Source organism: Pundamilia nyererei, unplaced genomic scaffold, assembly GCF_000239375.1.
Source record: "Pundamilia nyererei isolate P.nyererei 1_Seehausen unplaced genomic scaffold, PunNye1.0 scaffold00203, whole genome shotgun sequence".
Classification (NCBI taxonomy): domain Eukaryota; kingdom Metazoa; phylum Chordata; class Actinopteri; order Cichliformes; family Cichlidae; genus Pundamilia; species Pundamilia nyererei.
The window spans coordinates 981,571-1,000,727 of NW_005187604.1; the positions used below are offsets into that span (position 1 = coordinate 981,571).

Genomic DNA, 19,157 nt, shown 5'->3' on the forward strand with positions numbered 1-19,157 from the left:
CAAACCGAGGCAGCTCAGAGGCTTGGAGGGTAAATATTCATCACTCCAGACTATTTTAGGATTGATAGGTGGGTGGGTGGGGGCGTGGAGTGGTGGGGTGGGGGGGTGGGGGGTATCGGAGGTTGGCGGGACTGAACTCGAGACACAACACACAATTTAACATTGGGGTCGTGTATACAAGAAGGTTTTTTCTTTGACGGGGGGGGGTTGCTATTGTTTTCCAATAATAATAATGATCAGCCCTGCTTTGATCTACCATTTCCATCTATTCCATGCCTCTCTCACTTAACCCGTCCACTTTGGATTCTTTCCCCCTAAGATTAAAAGGGGGGGGGGGATGCTGACATCAGATGATCAGACATATATATATTAGAAAGGTTGCACCAAGTCGGGATACAGACATTACATAATTCTATAACTGAAATCGAATCTATTTTGCGTCTCTCATTCGCTGTCCCGGCAGCAGAGGGAAGTGCCGGCTCACTGTTTGAGCAGAAATCAAAGAAAACAGATTTGCGCTTTTTGATGGTCGCTGAGGTTAACAGGAATGGGATGAAGAGACTGCGGATGGCAGAGCCCGTGTGCCGTTGTGCAAAGCTGTAAAGGTGGCACATTAATGCTCAATGATGAGTCTTTTTGAACAGGCCCTTGTCGCATTATTCTATTGATTCTTATTCTTCCCCTCCCTCCCTCCCTCCCTCCCTCCCTCTCTCTCTCTCTCTCTCTCTCTCTCTCTGCCCCCCCAATCCCTGTTCTGTTGAATGACTGTAAAGGTGGAATATTTGGACGACAACGGTCAAGGCTGCTTGGGAAGCCCAGAACTGGCAGCTGAGGTAAGAGATGACACTTGATGGGTGGGTTTGAAATAGTGTTTGTGCCCATGTCTGTCGTCTGCGTCTATGCATAATCTCTGCCCGTTTGCTGCTGTTGGATGAGGTGTTAATGTCATGGTTAGTCAGCCCAGTGATCACTTCCTCTTCTCAGTCGGTCTGTATCTGTTTGCCTGTTCTTTAAAAAACAACAACAAAAAAAACTTGATTACGCATGTGTGTAAGAATTGCTTTAACCAGTGTAACTGTTACACAGCTGTGACTGTCCTCGCTCTGTCGCTGGTATGTCATACGCTCCTCTCCCCGGTGGATGCCGCGTTATCCCTCGTATCATCTCTAAGTGGAATATAGTTGTGCCAGATCCCTGGTCTCGTCTTCACACCCGGTCTTTGCCGCCTGGGAACTGACTCTGTTTAATACAGTTGCTCCGAGTTTATGTCTGAGGCGCGCCAAGTTAAAGCGCCCTTACTGATGAAGTGGCGGCATCCTCAGTTTAAAGCGTCCCACGCTGCCCGCTGATTGGTGCCAGAGCAAGGCATGTGTAGATACAAGAGGCCCTGGAAAGGAGGAGGGGAGGAGGAGGAGGAGGAGGAACTCTGCACGTTGGCTCATGAGCTGGGGAGGCCGTCCTGCTTCTCCTAGGTTCTGGAGTCAAATGAGGTAAAGGGAGTAAAAGTTAGTGGGTCACGCATGCGTATACGTAGTTGATTGTCGGGCGTAGTAACCTGTGGCGTGTCGCTGCTGAGTGCTGCTGTTGCCTCAGCTCGCCGGTCCGGGGCACACTCGTCTGTTTATGTGGAAAGGCATGTGGACGGGCGGCGTGCGAAGTTTCATAAAGGAATTTACTGAACATCAAACAATTGTCTGAGTTCTAAGAATCTTGTGAAGTCCTCTCCCAAAAGGGGAAAAAGACAGCTTTGATCTGACTTCTGTCACGTGCGCCGAGAGCGACCTGAAATCCTAGATGAGCGAAATAGATTCACCTCCACATCTGCAGTGATATATGTCAGTGAGTTTCAAATGTCATAAATAGGGTTAGCATGGTTCTATGGTCTACTTTATCTTACCTCTAAGCTGCTTTAATCCCAATCCATATGTGGGCAAGCTCTTTATCTGCAAGGTATATACGACCATCTGGTTTAAAGGGGGAATATAATCTTTTTTGTGTTTAACAAGTTTCTCTGCCTTTATAGTTGTCCTGAGCTCCTGTTTGCAGAGGGTCATGGTTGCCGTGCGGATCCTGGGTGGAGTGTTTATCTCGACCAAGATCTGTTTCCTTGTCAAACATTTCCCTGGTCGCACACAGTCTACACCCAACAGACCGAGGGCACCATTTTAGAAAACTAAAATAAGCAGTTACAGAGTATCATTAGGCATGTACAGCCCCAAGAACATTAAACAAAATGGTTTAAAGTGAGTTTGAAAGCAAGTTTGTTTTTCTGCTGTTCAGGAAGCAAAGCTGAATTGAGAGGTGTACCACAGTGGGTTACAGACAGACAGACTGCGCTCGTGTGATTTCTTTCTTTTCTTTTTCTTTTTTTTTTTCCACGCCTATGCACAGGATTTCCTCTTTATGCACGAGGTGAACTTCACACAGGTGGGAAACGAGTCAGAGACAGAGTAGAAACCCTGACGCTGCTGTGTACGTGATGGCACATGGAATGTTTATTAATCACTCGTCGAGCTTTGGAATCCCCGGCCTCATCGGCAAAGGGTTAATACTGACCTAGTTTCCGTGGCAACACTGAATGTCTGATGACATCATTGCTTTAATTTTAGCTGGCGTTCGGCGTCCAAGGTTGGTCACGTGACCAGCTAGCCGGCACCACATGTGCGTATTGTGTGTGTGTTTGTGTAGTAAGTGGTTTGGTGTATAGTACAAACTCAGGAAGTGGAGGGTTTGACATCACCTCTTCCATTCAGTGTTAGCTTTCGATGTATTTACTGTTCTGAGAGGTTTCCACTCAGTCAGTAAAGAAGTGCAGCTAATGGTTTATTCAAATTTGTGTAAACTGTGACTGTGAAGAATTCCCGTAGTTGGTAGACTGGCCTACTTTGAACAGATCTTTCTTATTGATGCTTTATTTTGGGCATTTGTTATGTTATGTAACAATATTAGTTTTTTTTTCCAAGAAATGAAAGATGCATCTTTACTTCCTGAAAATACAAACTGTATTATGGGAAGTAAAGACTATTTAAACAAAACTACCAAATGGGTTAATAATAACATAGCTTCTGCAATCAAATGCACGTTATTGTAAAACAAGCCACTCCTTCTTTCTTTGTGTTTTGCCAGACTTTGTAGTATTTTTTTTTTTAAAGCGGTCTTTAAAAATGCAATAGTTCTCCAGAATTTCAGAAAGGGTTTGTTTGGACAGAGGCTGCTTTTTCACTTATTTTTTCAGCATAAAAAAGGTTGAACCAGTATTATATCTAGTTAGAAAGAGCAAATTTTAAATTGTTTGTAGGCGGTTTGTTACAAGCAGCCTGTCACAATATGACCCAATTTGTTCACATTTTGTCAGTTGAATCTATAAAAAATGTCTAGGATAGCACAGTTTGACAGAAAAAAAATAGTATTTTTGTACCAATAGCAGATTCCCAAGAGCCATCAGCCAAAGGCAAGGAAAAAAATCCAGCAAAGACCTGACACAAGACCTGAGAGATGCATCTAGTCCTGAAATATCTTGTAAAATAATAAATCCAACTTTTCCACACCGTCAATATGGATACAGGAGGTCAGGAGAAAGGTACAGCAGTGAGCGTCTACTTTATCTGTAAAACACGTTAGAGGCTCTGTCATGGTTTGAGGCTGCATTTCAGTCAGCAGTGTTAGGGATCTTGTCAAAATTGATCATAATATGAACACAGAAAAGTACGTTTTATTTTTAATCCACCATGCAATACTCTCTGCAGACAATTACAATGATCCCAAACACACTGCCAATGCAGTAAAAGCATACCTGGATAGAAAGACACATAATGGAAGTAGAACACAAAAAGTAGAAACATCCATAAAAGTGATGTGAATGTCATTCAAGAAACCTGGAGAACTATTCCTGAAGACTACTTATAGAAATGGTAAGAAAGCTAGAAGCAAGAAAGAATAAAGATGGCCATACCAAATATTGACTGTTAAACTTTTAACAACCTCAGTTTTAGGGAACTTTTGAGATGGATACCTCATGAGTAAAACCTCTTTCTGAATGTTCTGAATTAGACAGCGAGCTTGAAGCAAGTTTTCATCAAAACAAGCTGGACACATAGCACTGTGCAGCACATAGACTGTCTACAAAAAGACAGATAAATAATTACCCAGTGTAATCACTTGACACACCTCTGGTCTTACACTGAGGACAGGCTGCTTCAGAAGTCACTTTAGATTAGGGCTGGACCATATCATACCGTTCACGGTAATACGGTATAATGTTGGGCAACAATAAGAAAATGAAATATCGTAATAGAATATGGGTAAAACGTGCATGTGCAGTGCCTTTGTTTTCATGGTGGAAAAAGCATGGCGGCGACGGAGAATGAGAAGGGAGAAAGCGGACCGTTGAATGAAACAGATGAACCAGAATTGGTTTGTGAAAATGCTGCAACTTCAGTGGTGTGGAACTGGTTTAGCTTTCGTCCGTCAGATACACAACAAAGCACTATTTTTGGTAGCGCATGCTAGCGGGCCGTCGTTATTACCGTGTTTGTGGAAAATACGGCACACTTAAAATCAATCCTTCGATTTTTCTGAAAATCGACAGTGTGCCTTATAATCCCGTGTGCCTTATGTATGAATTCTGGTTGTGTTTACTGACCTCGAAACTATTTTATGTGGGACACGGCGCTCGAAAATCTGTCAAATGTTTTAGTGCGACTTTGCTAAGCTGCGAAGCTGCACCGCTTGATGGATTGTCGGATCATTACGGCTATCGTAGGCAGGCGCCTCGCGGAGTGATATGTACTGTGCTTCAACATAATATTACCGTATTGTGTGTGTATAACCTCTTTTTAAGTTTTGTGGATATTATACATGGTTATGCTGAGGATATGTCAGCCAGTTTCCACTGGAAATGCCTTTTGGTTAAACTGTCAGCAAGAAATTTGCATTTGCACTGTTAAATTTTATATAATTCTAATGCACATAAAAAACAGCTGCTTGTTTAAGTGAAAATCATTGATGGTTTTTTTTGTTTTTTTTTTTTTTGCACTAATAAAGTTGTGGAGTTTTAAAGTGTTTTGTCTAGTGTCAATTATATCGTCAGTTATATCGTTATCGCAAATTTTCAAATGTATATCGTGATAAATATTTTTGGTCATATCGCCCTGCTCTACTTTAGATGCACTGGTTGAAAAGTAAATGTTCGCCGAGATCGTAAAAGAAAAAGCACTCCCAGGATTTCAAAACATCACATCTCATAGGTCCTTGTGGAATTTGATGTGACATTTTAATTTATACAGTCACCAATAATTGCCTCACTTGTATGCAGTCATTAAGGACTTGCAAAACCCTGAACTATTGTCATGTTTCATTTCTAATTAATGACAATTAGCAGACATTTCTTTCGGCACTGCCTCACTGGGCTGCTTTGGGTTTCTGTTACTAGTGACCAAACCTGGCGGGGGCCTGGTTTGGTATCCTGCGAGCGCGATGAGTTGCGGTCGGTGGCATCGTTGGTGGTGTCTGATGTTAGAGCGAGGTCGTCAGCCGCACCGTGCCGCAGTTAATAAAAAATGAATGGAGGGAGAAGGGGAGGAGTCATCAGCTGTTGCTTGAGCTCGAACTCTCGCCTCTCTGGCGGCTGCTCTGCTGCTCCCACTGGGCATCCAGTTTAAACAATCCTGAATCCCACTGCTGCCAGACGCTGCCAGGTTTTATGTAATACAGCCCAACAGCTGTGGGAGTTTTCATGCCATAGTATCAAAACACACACACGAAAAAGGACGATATTAAAGAACAAAGTCTATAACTGGAAGCATACAAGAAAAGCACCGCATCTTATCAGTTTCCAGTAGTTATCTGTTATGAGCCCAGCTTTCACTGGAATGATTAAAAATGCACGCTGAACCTTCACATGTGTGTTGATGTAGACCATCAGCAAACACAGTGAAGGCTTTCTTGTTTTGCCACGGTCGAGCACTGGCCCTTTAAGTCTGGCTACGCCTGACTTGAACATATGGGAAGCTAATCTTAGCCCGAGTCCTGAGAGAGAGACAAGGCTGGCAACCAGCCACCGTGCAGGGGCTGAGGCAGGTTTCTGTTGCTTTATGTCTTTCTCGCTCTCGAGTCTTAAAAATTAATATTGCAACCCAAAAGTCATTACCAAGCCTCTCAGTCAGTGTTTCACCTGTCAGAACACACTCTGCCCATCTTTACTGCTGCGTTCTGTTAATGATTACATCACTGTCCAAACAAATCTGACCACTCAGCTCTTTTTCAGCACTTGGCATACAAAAGGCGAGCAGGTAGCGGCACGCAGTGTTCTTTCACAGGTTCAAACCGTTCTGAACTCACTTGTTTTTCATTCATTTCCCTTCACCCTGTTTGTCTCAGGTCCAAAAACTTTCTGATAAAACATTCTGTTCTGCTCATTGATCCTGCTGTTGTTCAAATCCTGAAGCACAAAGAGCTGTCTCTTAAAAACAGCCCCCCCTTCCCCTTCCTCTTCTTTTTGTGGCTCCACCCTGCTTAACAGCCTCTTACCCGGCACCACCTTTCCCATTTTTTTCCTCCTCTCCTCCTTCGCAAGCCACTCCTCCATTTCTCTTTGTGAGGAATAGCGAGGGGTGGGGTTTGACGGGGGATAGGCGGGTAGGCCTTCCCCCAGCTGGGCAATCCGTGCTGACTTGCACGTGCCAAATGTCAGGAGGTATGACTCAGACTTGATATACACTACGCTGTGGTGCAATCTACACCTAAACATACCCTGAACTTAACACCGTCCTGGCTGAGTGGGGGTTTGGCACGAGTGTGTTTGGACACCAAGCTGAAACAAAGAGAGAAAAACGGCCAAACAGACAGGTGCACAGATGAAATTAGGTGATGCCTGAAAATGAACAATAGGTAAAGAGTCTTGTTGCTCAAGTTACAGTTACAGATGCAGTTACACTTACTCAAACAGGCAGTTTTCTCATTACTGTTTTTATGTGTTTTTCAGAAAACCAGTTATGACTAAAAAAAAACCTAAACCCACACACTCACGTACACACACGCACACACACACACACACACACACACACACGCACACACGCATTTTGTAGATTGTATTGTAAAAAATGACTAAACTATACGGAAAATAGTTTAGTGTTCTGAATCATAAGAGAAGCATTAGAATATACATACAGGACTTATTATGCAAATAAAAGTTCACATAAATTCTCCATATGTTGCTGTATCTGTTCTCTGTCTCTAGATAGAAAGGATACAGAACACATTTAAAAGTCTCCCCTCCAAAATATGTTATGATTACGACCTTGGTGCTAAATATAATGTGCCCTATGGTCTCTGGCCCCTCCCCACCAATAAACCCAGTGACCCTCAGTGGACTGTGTGCATACTAGTGTGTACTCTGTGTGTGTGTGTGGAGAGAGTGGAGAGAGCTCATTAAAGCATGCCTCTGCATTTGTTGACAGTTGGTGTGCATGCACTGGAGCGTCTGCGTGCATGTGAGCAGTTTGGAGGGGGGGCAGGAAGTGAAAGATAAAGAGATGTGGAGCAAAAAAAAAAGAGAAAGGGAAGGAGGGGGTGCACACAGTGTGTCAGATCCGATGACCTTGATGCCATTAGAATGCGGGACAATGTGTGCTGGGGATGGGGGCGCACAGAGGTGGATAGAGGAAATGGAATCAGCTGACAGGAAGTGATGTTAGGAGAGGCAAAGGACCCTTGTGTCATGCTCCTGTGAGTTTGGTCACTGCTGGAAACAAATGTTTTTTTAAAGCACGTTTAACAGTGAAATCGCAAGAATTCAACTCCCGGACTGCCTGAAAAGCAAACATTTTGTTCTCTGTCGGTATGCTTCATTCACGTACACCTCCCACTAGCGAGGTGCTGACAAAAAAAAAAAGCAAATTGAAAAGCTCGTTTCACTGTTTGAGGGTTCTGTGTCAGGACTTCGTTGAAAAGAAGAGGATGACTCAAGCTTTACTCATAAGCGAGCACACACACTGCTGCGGATGGACTTTTGTTGTCAGTCATCCCTCCTACAACCTAGACCTTTCCTCCGTGCTGCTGAGAAAAAGAGCGAGAGCCTGAGAATTAAGAGGGGGAGAGAGATGAGGGCGTGCAGTAACTCATCTTGGATGATAAATGTGACTACACCGTGAAATGAAGTGATCGATGAGGAGTCTTTGTTACCTCTCCTGTGTGTCTCTCAATGCCGAATTACAGGTTTACCGTAAGTGCGATTTCATTTTCACTTAAATGTCAAGCTGCGTGGATTGTTGTTGTCATTTCAAATATCAGGTAACCTCGATGACTCAAAAGTTCGCTAAAGGCACGACTGCCCTGCACTTCTAATGTTCTCTTTCACCGCGCTACAGTTGTGCTCACGAGGTGACTTCACACCAGCTCTGTTGAACAAACCTGAATGGCAGCATTGGAATCCACGAATCGCACGCCAGCATCTTAAAGCAACAACGCGCTTTTCTGCCATTGCTGCTTCGCTTCGGTAGATTTCTATTCCTTTTGTCAGAGATGGCCAGTCCGATGGTGGTGAAGAAATTTTGAGCAATGTCTTATGTGAAATGACACCGATGTAAGCTGATATGAGTCATCAAAGAAGACATGTGCTTGAATCAAGAGCACTCTTACTGTAAATCACTCGTGCCTTCTGACATGGAGCAAACTGTGTCAGCTTACATGCTGTATTTACAGTGTGGGCACATCATGTGTCGGAAACAGCTGAATCCCTTCCCTCATGTTGGTGTTTTGGTCAAACAGCGTTTCTTTGTTTTACTCAGCTGTGGACAGTGACAGAGTCAGGCAGAGTTCATGTTTATTAAGTTCTCTTTCATCCTCTTTGCCTCGCTCTCCAAATTTTGGATATAAACTATGGAAGTGCTAACTTCACATAAGATGGGACTGTTTAAGGAGCCTGTTGTGTTCAGGAGATGTCTAAAATGAGGAAGTGTTCGTAAAGAACAGATTCAGGGGTTAAGCCAAATGCTGAGCGAGAAACGCTGTGTCACTACAGTCGGGGGAGTGAGCGAGTGAACACCAGCCAGCCGGGTGAATAAAAAGAGCGTGCTTTCTGAGCTTCAGTTTTTTTGGTGTGGTTTTGGTGATGGTGGGCATGTGCTCGGGATGACACGCGCCCACCCAGTGGTGGAGGCAAGCGTCCTGGTGGGAGACACTGATGACGATGACGGTGACGGTACAGCTACGTCACCGCCACATGTGTTTCCTACCTCTCTCGCTCACTATACTCTCCCTTCCCACTCATTGGCCCTCCCTGGTCACGTGACCTTAATGCTCTACTTCTCCTTCCCCTTCCTTTTTAGACGGCTCGGGCTGTGTTTCTCTTTGGGATTGACGCTCATCTGTGTGTGTACATATGAAATTGTGCGGCAACAACGAGACAGACAGTGTGTGCAATTTTATAGCGCCAGAGAGCGAGCGCGTGAGAAAAGTGTTGGAACGGTAATGCAATAAGCTATGCTGGATGGAGGCAAAAAGCTCGGGAAACAAGACAGTAGAGACGAATTGAGAAAGAGAGAGAGAGAGAGACAGGCAAAGGCAGATTGAAGATGCCAGAGAAAATGAGAGACCAGGAGAGACAGGGAAAGCCAAAGGAAGTGAAGCAGGGAAGGGCTACAGAAGTTAATCCAGCCACAGTGCAGTGTAGCTCACACATGCTCAGTAATATAAGAGAAAAACACTACGCAGGAGCTGACAGCGATCTGCATGAGGGAGACGGCCATAATACCCAACCTCCTCCTCCTCTTCCTGGTTAAATCTTCTCCAAAACTCCAGCAATGTAGGAGCGAAGAGAGGACCGCAGAGCCGGTCACCCAGAGGCGATGACGGCGTTCATAATGATAATGCCAGTGACAGCAAGGAAAGGCGACAATGGTGAGGAATGGGAGAACGTTGTCACACGCTGGCGGACGGGTAGGACAGAAGCCATCGATGAACTGTGATTAGTCGGCTCCTCGCGGTCTTCATTCGGCAGCAACCTCCTGACCCTTTTTCTGTTTGTGCCACTCTCGTACCTCTGGTTACAGAATCAGTATCACACGAACAGCTGATCAACTCTGCACGTTTCAACAGTGTACTCCACAGATTTCCCTCTTCCTATCTCCACTCTGTTCCTCTTGCTCACCGATGTTGAAGAGTCGTGCCCCTCTCACTCTCCATTGCCCAATTCAGCCGCCTTGCTGCTTTACTCCTGAGCATATAGGTCTTCTTTCGTTTGCTTCCCGACATCTGCAGGAGTGAGTTGACATCATAGAGTGTTGGTGATTTCTTTTAAACCAAGTGACCCTGAGCTTCCTGCAGTCGGAAGCCTTCTACTTTGCGTTTGCGTCCTTTGGATCTTGGATTAAAGGGCCGGCAACAGCGCCAGCAATCCTCTCCCTCTCTTGCGAGAGCATCCTAGAGGATCTGTTATCAGTCACAGGTGTAGGTCTGAAGCTTTTCCTGTCACACGAGGAACAGGGAAGCGATGTGAATGCGGACAGGAATGAAAATGGAGATGGAACAACCATCATCGGTGGTTTCTCCTTCGGCCCGCGGTGGAGCCCAATCTAGATGGAGCAAAAATGTCCGCGAGGAAAAAAAACGGATGTCGTTTACAAAAGGCATAAACAAGGAGTGTAATGATCCTTTTCTCTGCTCCCTTTTCTCTCTTTCTTTTTTTCCCTGTGTTGATGCCATTGCGCGATGAGATTGCGTTTTCGTTTGCAAGCCGCTGGTTTGCCTCTGCGGTCGAAAGCAGAGTAGCTCTGTCACACTCAGAATTGCCAGTATGGGGCTTATGGCGATAAACAAAACACACACACAGACAGAGATAGAGCCTTATATATAACATAATCTAATGCAGCAGAGCACATAATGTGGAATGGGTGTGGATAGAGACCGAGAGGGGTTTTCTCACTGGTAAGGAGCTCTGCTGCACTGTGCTGTTTCCAAGGCTGCTGCTGCTGCTGCTAGCAACTATCCCCCCACCGCTCTCTGTGTTTCTGCTCACTGCGCACTCCTCCATTCCATTCGTACGTGCCCGCTGTGGCTTAGATAATGGCCTCTCGCTCTAAACACACACTGAAAAGCACAAGAGAGAGAGAGGGGAGAGGAGATGGAGGGAGAGGCTGCGCGAGAGGGAGGGCAATGGAGGGAGGGAAAGAGAGAGGGGAGGAGGAGGAGGGGAGGTGAAGGTGGGGGCTGCGAGGAGAAGCCGACTGCATCTGTAGTGAAGAGAAAGAAAGAGGATATTGAAAAAGGGAAGGGAGGAGCAGACAGAGATAATGAGAAAGGAAAAAGCAGAGAACAGAAAGCGCTGGTCATAAGAATAGGCAAGAGAATGAGAAACGTGTGCGGTGTGCTGGGGGGAGGTGTGCGCTGTGCGTGCGGCTGGCCGTGTGTGAGTGCATTTATGTGTGTGTCACCGCTCGCTCTGTCTGCGCGCCGCCCGGGCTGGGAGAAATAGAAAAAAAAACAAAAAACGAGGAATACAACCCCCCAACAAGGCCAGATCGCTCGTGGACTGCTGCTGCACCGGCGAGCAATTCTCATGCTACTCTCTGTTTCCTCTTCTGCTCCCCACTCTTCGACCGGCAGCCCCGTCTGGACGTCTAGGACGACGTAAGTACGCGTTTGCTGTGTCCTAGAGGCTCTCAGCCAGCTTCATATTGTCAGGGTCTCTGCTTCATGTTCGGCACGACAGCAAAAAGGGGAAGGGGAGGGGGTGGGAGAAGAGGGAGGAGGATAAGAGGGAGGATGAGTTGGTGTTGGATTTAGGTTCAGCTGTCTACTCACAGGCTCTCGCCACCGCCGCCGCCACCTCTACTATCCTCACATATTCTGTCTCCTCCCTCCAGTGTCAGGGTTAAAGAGCACTCTCACAAACAAAACTGCACAGGCTTGTCTCGTTTAAAGGGCTCCCAGACTCAAGTGTCTGGTCTACCAGGTTCTACAAGATCTAAGCCAGTTGGGCTGGTTGGTGTTTTTGGATACACTTTGTGCCGTTTTTGTGTGTCAAGTCTGCACAAGTGTGTTTGTGTGCGACACAGAGAGAATACAACAGGCTATGTCGTAGTGTAAATATTTGCAAAAGCACGTGGTTTGTGCAGTTTGGGCAGCCGGGTAGGTATGAAGCGGTGCAGGTGTCAGCACAACATTTCACAATTTGGACTGGTTTTAGATCGACTAAGTTTTGTCAAAAGAGCCTTTAATGTGTGTGTGTGTGTGTGTGTGTGTGTGTGTGTGTGTGTGTGTGTGTGTGTGTGCGGTGGAGGAGGGTTTGGGTTTGTTTGGCGTCAAAGCTCAGCGAAGTCCATTTGTTCCGGGTGTTCAGCTTCGAACCCCTCTGACCTTTCTTTTGCTGCGTTTTGTGTGCACAACTGTGAAAAAAGGAGGAAAAGAGAGTGTCAGTGTGTGACTGTGCGTGATTGTGGGTTCGTAGGTTATGCAGTCTTGCAGTCGCTCTGTTTCAACACACTGCAGTTTTCATAACTGCACGCAGCTACCTCCACCCCCCCTTCCTCTTTCCCATCTGATGCTACTGATAGTAAAAACATGGGGCCTCTCACGTATTGCATGCCGGCTGTTCGCTGCACCCTCCTCTAAAACTCTCCGGTTTCCAAACCCGCTTCACCTCTCACCCATAACACCAGCAACCCCCCCTGGGAGCCCCCTGCTAGACACCCAGTACAGAAAGTGAATTCAGAAGGCTTACAGAATGTCCAGTAATTAGCCACTTCAAAGGCTCATTTCAATAATATTCAAATGATGGGGAAGCTGGACATCAGGCTCACTTCTGCTACCGCACACTAATGGATCTACAAACTGAAGCCCTTTTCTTTCTTTATTTTCTTCTGGTGGGGATGATCTAATACTGAGTGATTCAGATCTACATACATTATATATTTAAAAGTGTATGCATAAAACAAATAACGTCTTCCTCTGCAACATGATCTTCAAGCATCTTCTAGTTTTTTGGGCTCTTTAAACTGAACACAACTGTACAAAGCATGCAGCAGGTGCGAATTGAAGCATCTCAACTATTTACTGTAATACAGCCTGCAGACTTCCCTCTGTGTTGCTAGCACATCTAATGTAGTCATATAGTGCCACTGTTTCACTCTCCTGTGAACCTCTGAGCAAGTTCAAATGCAACAACATGAACTCTGTCAATGATTTCTGAAGCTGCCCTTGCATTATCTTTGTTTGCTTTTCTTCTCTGCTGGATTCATTATAATATAATCTACAAGGAACCAACCTGAAGACTGAATGACTTGTACACTCACTGGTTTTATTTGCAAACCACATCTGGACTTAATGTATTAAGATCACTGAGATTTAGACAAATTTAACAACATAACTTTTGAAAGATCGACACCACTTTACATTTTGTTCCATTGTTCAAGCAGACTAAAATAAAAAGTTTGAAAATGTATTTCAAGATGACCAGGTTGGCATTTTGACTTGGAGGAAAAGAGATAATAGTATAGAGCTGCAATCTCTGAAAAAAGGAAGTCAAACTATGAAAAGCCTCACAGCCTACAGTCATTTGAGATATGGAGAAACCAGAAATCAGAAATGAAAACTAGTGAATCAAATTCCTGAACTGCTACACTAATGTTTGAAAAGCACATGGTTTATAGCACAAGCCACTGTCACTACATATATATACATGCTCAGTGATCACGTTTCAACAATGTGGAAACACTGAAAGCTTAAAATGAGTAATCATCACACAAAATGTCCCTAAGAATGGCTTGCTTTGACTTGAGATGGATGTCATAGTAACTAATGACGCAGAAACAATAAAGCACAGATTTAAAACCGCAGCAGTGTTTTAATTGTCCTGTATGAGTCGACCCTCTGTACTGTATCAAGCTGAGAGGGGCAGTCACTTGGGATTCTGGACAGTTTTGTGTCAGAGAAAGCAAAGACTCATGGGACTGTTAATGTTATTGAATTAAAAAAGTGCTATCATCGGTCAATTTCTGTGCAGTGTTATGTGCAATATGTGTCCATTAGTAATGCGCTTTTACTGTATAAATGATAACTTAAGCTATCCTCCTATAGCTGTGGGGTGCTTGATGCTTGGGAGTGTCTGTAAATTATTGAATTAAACTAGTGAATTTGCTTTTTCAACCACTTCCCATGCAAGCCCAGCATCAAATCAACTGTGAAACCTGACTTGGGAAGTATTGTGCCTGCTGAATCTACTGCGTGATCAAGCCAAAAGACCACATGATAACAATCTATAATCTGAATCGTAGAACTAATCAATAATCACATGATTAATGTTGCATGTGGTCACTCAGATGGAAAACCTCTTACTGTAAGTGAAGGTTTAAAGTCTGACTCACCAATGTATGAGTTGTCTTTTTGCAGCCTGTTTTCATGAGACCTCTTTGCATCACATTTAAACACAACAGGCAGACTTCACTTTTTGATGTGCAGGGTTTCTGTTGTGAAGTGTGTCTTTTAACACAAATCACATTCTTTTCCTAAATGTTAACAAGGACTGTTGTTACACTTATCCAATAAGTGGAAGCAAAGATGAAAAGAGAGCGCAACGAAATGAATTAAAGGGACAACAAAGCAGCACACAGCATGAAAGATTCAAATAAGATGCAAAACATGGTCTCCTGATATTCCTGTTCCTGTACATCTCTAGGTGTAGGACATAGGACTGCCACCAAAAGATATAACCAGCCACTGGTGTCCCACATAACAGTGTTGCTTAAATCACAAAAACAGAAAGGTTTTTGGTCTTATTTTATACTGAAAATTCTGGTTCAGAAGTGGTGACATGGAAGCAGATTGTTTTCAGTTTGCTTCTGCTTTCACTATTTGACCTTCCCCAACTTCCTAAAAATAGAATGGGTCTTTAAATAAGCATTAATCATATGATACATAATCTGCTGGGGGGTTATATCCAGTATGTATTCAAACTAAACACCAGTGCATACATACAGGGGTTAAAACCCTCTGTGTTGGTGTCATGACAAAATAACTGCATTGTTCAATCATGAGGCTGTGTTAAAATGTCCCTTCACTCTTGAACAAAGGACACCAGTATTTTGTAAATCCACACTTGGTCAGCAGTTCTCTCAGATAAATCTCATGACTGTACTTTCAACATCCATAGCAGTTTGATCTTTGCTCAGCTTGATTTATATCTACTGATGAGTAGCTGTTAGACAGGAGATTATCTTTAGATATTCAGGCCAATTTGGGTTTACCATTTAAGGTCTTGTTTCAGAGGAAATGAATTTTGGTCTTGTAAAAAAATGAGTCTACAAACCCAGTAAACAGAGCTGTGCTGCTCACATCCAGACACTTAGTATATAAAAGAACTGAAGACATTTCTTGATTCTATACACTTTGGTAAAATGGCACAGGCCATAATGAATCCACTTCTTCACTATCCGATTTGATTTATTATTTTATAATTTACATTTATAAATTATAAACATTTACACGTTCTAATCAAGTAATTGTGTTTCTGAAAAGCTACATTAAGCATTTGACTTGTTTCCCTTATTGGTTTCTTGAGATAAGAGTAAAATGCTGATAAGTCCTCAGTGTTTTGTTTTTTTTAATATTTCCAGTAATAAATTATGAAAACAGAGTCCAAGGATGTGGATTTGTACTGCATTTTCTTTTCTCTGTGCTTCCCACATCTGGCTCACAATGTCTCCTAACACCACTGCCTGCTTTGTATAGCCCAGCGGATCTCAAGTAGAACGTCCATTTATAAACAACTGTGGAATTTTGTCACGTGACCTGTGACTTACCAGTTGTAAAATAAGCCCACTGAATATGAGAAGAGTTTACACCAGCCTTACTGGTGTGACCCGGAGAAACTTTATGCTATGCATGTGTGAGAGGTGGGTGGCAAACTCTGGATAAGAGCTGGAAAGAAGGGAATGGAGTCCTGGATTACTGGGTTGATACTCATCCAAGGAATGCTGTAATAGTAACTACTGAATGCCATGAGTACATTTAGTATAGCATAATCTAGTTTAGCACAATTACTATTTTAAAGCCATACCTAATGTGTACGATGTGCATCTGAATCCATTGTTTTTCACATCCTCATTACCTGTGCTCTGTGTTTGTCTTTTAGACTGTTCACAAAGTTACTTCAGTGGATGGCCCCAGAAGTGGAGGCCAGATGGAAATTGGGTCACATGACCGCCTCCAGGAAGGCGCGCTGAGCCTGGAACTGGCCAATGGGGTGAATCAGTACCCTAATGATGGTGAGCCATCTATAGAAACAGAGCAGCAGTGTGCAGAAAGCGTGCTGCCAAGGCAGTGCTGGGTGCCTGGACATGGCAAGGTCAGCGACACCCAACAACAGCAAACGTGTGGTGCAACCCCTGCTGAACCTGTACACCATGCAGACATGGAGGATGCTCACAATCTGGTGGCTTTTTCTGCTATTGCTGGCTCACTGCCTCATTCTTCCTCCTCTTCCTGCCACCTCTTGCAGGCTACTACAGCCTATTTGTATGAGAAGTTTACCCAGGAAACAGGCGCTGGGAAGGCTCAAGCTAGAATCTCTGCAGGGGCTCCTGAGGGTAGCTGCCCACCTTCAGAAGACCTGGAGACCTTACAGAAAGCACTGAGCCAAGCAAAACATGGACGCAAGCCTCCCAATTGCGACTGTGATGGGCCTGACTGTCCAGACTACCTTGAATGGCTGGAAAAGAAGATAAAATTAGCAACCAATGAGGATCAAGGCTCCCACAAACTGGTTGATACTCCCTTACATTTACAACCTCACATAGAGCAACCCCATTTGCTGCATCACTCTCAGACCTACCAACAAGTAAATGGTGGCCACCATCTGTCTATTTCATGCTCCCAGCAGCAACAGGAAAGCCAAGGCCCTCACCCAGATCAAGTGCCCTGCTCCAAACCACCGATTCCTTGCTCGCCACAGGTGCTCTCCATAGCCAAGGAGAAGAACATCAGTCTTCAGACAGCCATCGCCATAGATGCTCTGACACAGTTATCTGGTACTAGCCCACAAACTGCCTCTTCCCCAGGTCAAACCCCCTACACAAATAACCTCCATCACCATCAACACAACCAAAACACTGCATCTCAGCCTCTTAATGGCATTGGCATGATCCCATCCTCTTCTGGCACCTACTCATCTTCTTCACGCTCTCAGTCTGTCCCTCCAGGACTACAAACTAGCCAGCAGGCCCTAGAGTCATGTGAGCGCCACAGACCCCAATCCCAGGGCCATCCGCCCCATGTTACCCCTGTCCAGTCCTCTACCTCTCCCTTCCCGTGTCAGGGAAAACCACCAGGCTTCAACCCGAATCCCCTGCAGTGGCAGCAAGCCTCAGGCACAGGATCTGAACACAGAAATCCATGGATGTGTGTGAAGTCTGAGCCTCAGTCTCACCTTGCCACTGCACCTCATAGTAGCTCAGACCCCATGTCAGAGCTCAAACAGCTGCTTGGTGACACCAGTAGCAAGTTTAGCAAAATTCCTTTTAAGCTTCCAGCTTCGCAACAACTTAGCTTGAACCAGAATGGGACTGTCCAGGCCCAGGATAACCCGGCATTGGTCAGGATAAAACAAGAGTCAGACTCTGCTGACCACTATCATCACCCTGCCTCCATGGGACATTATGGTATGGCTAATGGTCAGCACCAGGGTCAGCACTACCCTGGCACTCCCCTCTCTCCTGGCCAAGCAGCCATTAGCCACTCCACTCAGGCAGCTCTACAACAGCACCTTCACTACAAGAGGAATCTTTTCTCAAACCACCCCTCTGGCTTTGGAGGCGTTGGCCCACGTGGGCCTCTGGCTTGCCAAAATTTGAAAAAATGGTGGCCACAGATGGATGCAGAGGCCCTGTCACATCTGGCCATCAAACAGGAACCCAAGAGGAAAAAAATCAGCCAAGGATCTCCTGGTCTTAAAGCTATGACTGAGACGTTTTTGGGTCCTCCCCTTCCCAAACCCAAACAGATAATCATCAAGAAGCCCAAACAGAAAGCCTCCATGCCAACCTTTCTGCCTCAGACTCAGATCACCACACAGAAACCACCAGTCCACATGATGGACAGATCCGCACCCCTGGCCAAACTGCAACTAGGTCCACTTGACCAACTGCCCCTCCACAGTAACTTCACTCAGGCTGCTGCTGCTGCAGGCCTCCCTGCCCCAGCCCAATCTCAGGTATCCATTTTCAATTCCTCAATGACACCCACTTCCACTGTTTCTGTTCCATCAGAAAACACTCCAGCCCAGCTGGGCCCTCTACTCCCACCTGTGGGCCTTGCAGCTCACAATAAGTCAGAAGAGATGGGCAGCCTGGCCTCCAGTAATACCAGCACCATGACACCTATGACCTCCACATCCTCACCCAGCACCTCAAATGTACCAAGCGTCTTTAACTTGGACCCGAAGTACGAAGAGTTGATCCGCCAGTTTGAGGCTGAATTTGGGGACTCAGTTCCAGATGTATCTGCCAGTCAGCCCGTGGAGGAGACTGCTACAGCCCCAAAGTCAGGGAATGAATCCCTGAGTAGTCCTCAGGACCTCAGTCCTGCATCATCATCCACCTCCCAGCCACTTCCCTTAATTTCCACAAGTCAACCCACCCCCACACCTCATCGAGATCATCAGATGGGAATGAGCAAAGATGAGTCCAGGACCCAAAGTGAGGCATCCTTGAGCCAGGCATCTACAGAACGGCCTATGGAGATGCAGCACAGGGAGTCTGTTCAAGTTCCTCTGAAACAGGAAGATATAGTGGAGAGGCAGCAGCAGTCCAGAGTGGTGCAGGATACTTTTAGCATGCCAGCTTCTCCGCTGTCAAAACGAATGAAAATTGAATCCTCGGGTGATATAACAGTATTGTCCACCACCTGCTTTTCTGAGGAGGACACACCAACTAAGGAAGGTGTGCCCTCTTCACCATCTCTCAAAGGCTTCTTGGACTCTCCTTTACGCTATCTTGACACACCCACTAAGAGCTTGCTAAGTACTCCTTCCAAGGATCTTCAGGCAGAGTTTCCCACCTGCACCTGCGTGGGTAAGTTTTTGCATCAGTCTCAGCCTCTGCTTATGGTCACACAGCTTACTTTCCATCCACAAAGTGCATTTCAGACACAAATTAGAAATAGTCTAA

The 19,157-nt window shown here is 45.2% G+C and overlaps 1 protein-coding gene across 3 annotated transcripts in view; it reads left to right on the forward strand.

Annotated features, from left to right (window-relative positions):
• Positions 1 to 6: 6 nt before the first annotated feature.
• tet3 (tet methylcytosine dioxygenase 3) overlaps positions 7 to 19,157 on the forward strand; it is a 35,653-nt gene continuing 16,502 nt past the window's right edge. The window contains exons 1-3 of one of the 3 annotated variants that reach the window (XM_005747761.1): positions 7 to 29; positions 774 to 833; positions 16,127 to 19,061. In XM_005747761.1, the coding sequence (XP_005747818.1) occupies positions 16,175 to 19,061 (2,887 nt within the window). In that variant the 5' untranslated portion in view covers positions 7 to 29; positions 774 to 833; positions 16,127 to 16,174. Of the gene's footprint in view, positions 30 to 773; positions 834 to 7,310; positions 8,222 to 11,183; positions 11,626 to 16,126; positions 19,062 to 19,157 lie in introns of those variants that run through there. The other 2 variants (XM_005747759.2, XM_005747760.1) reach the window with 2 other exon arrangements.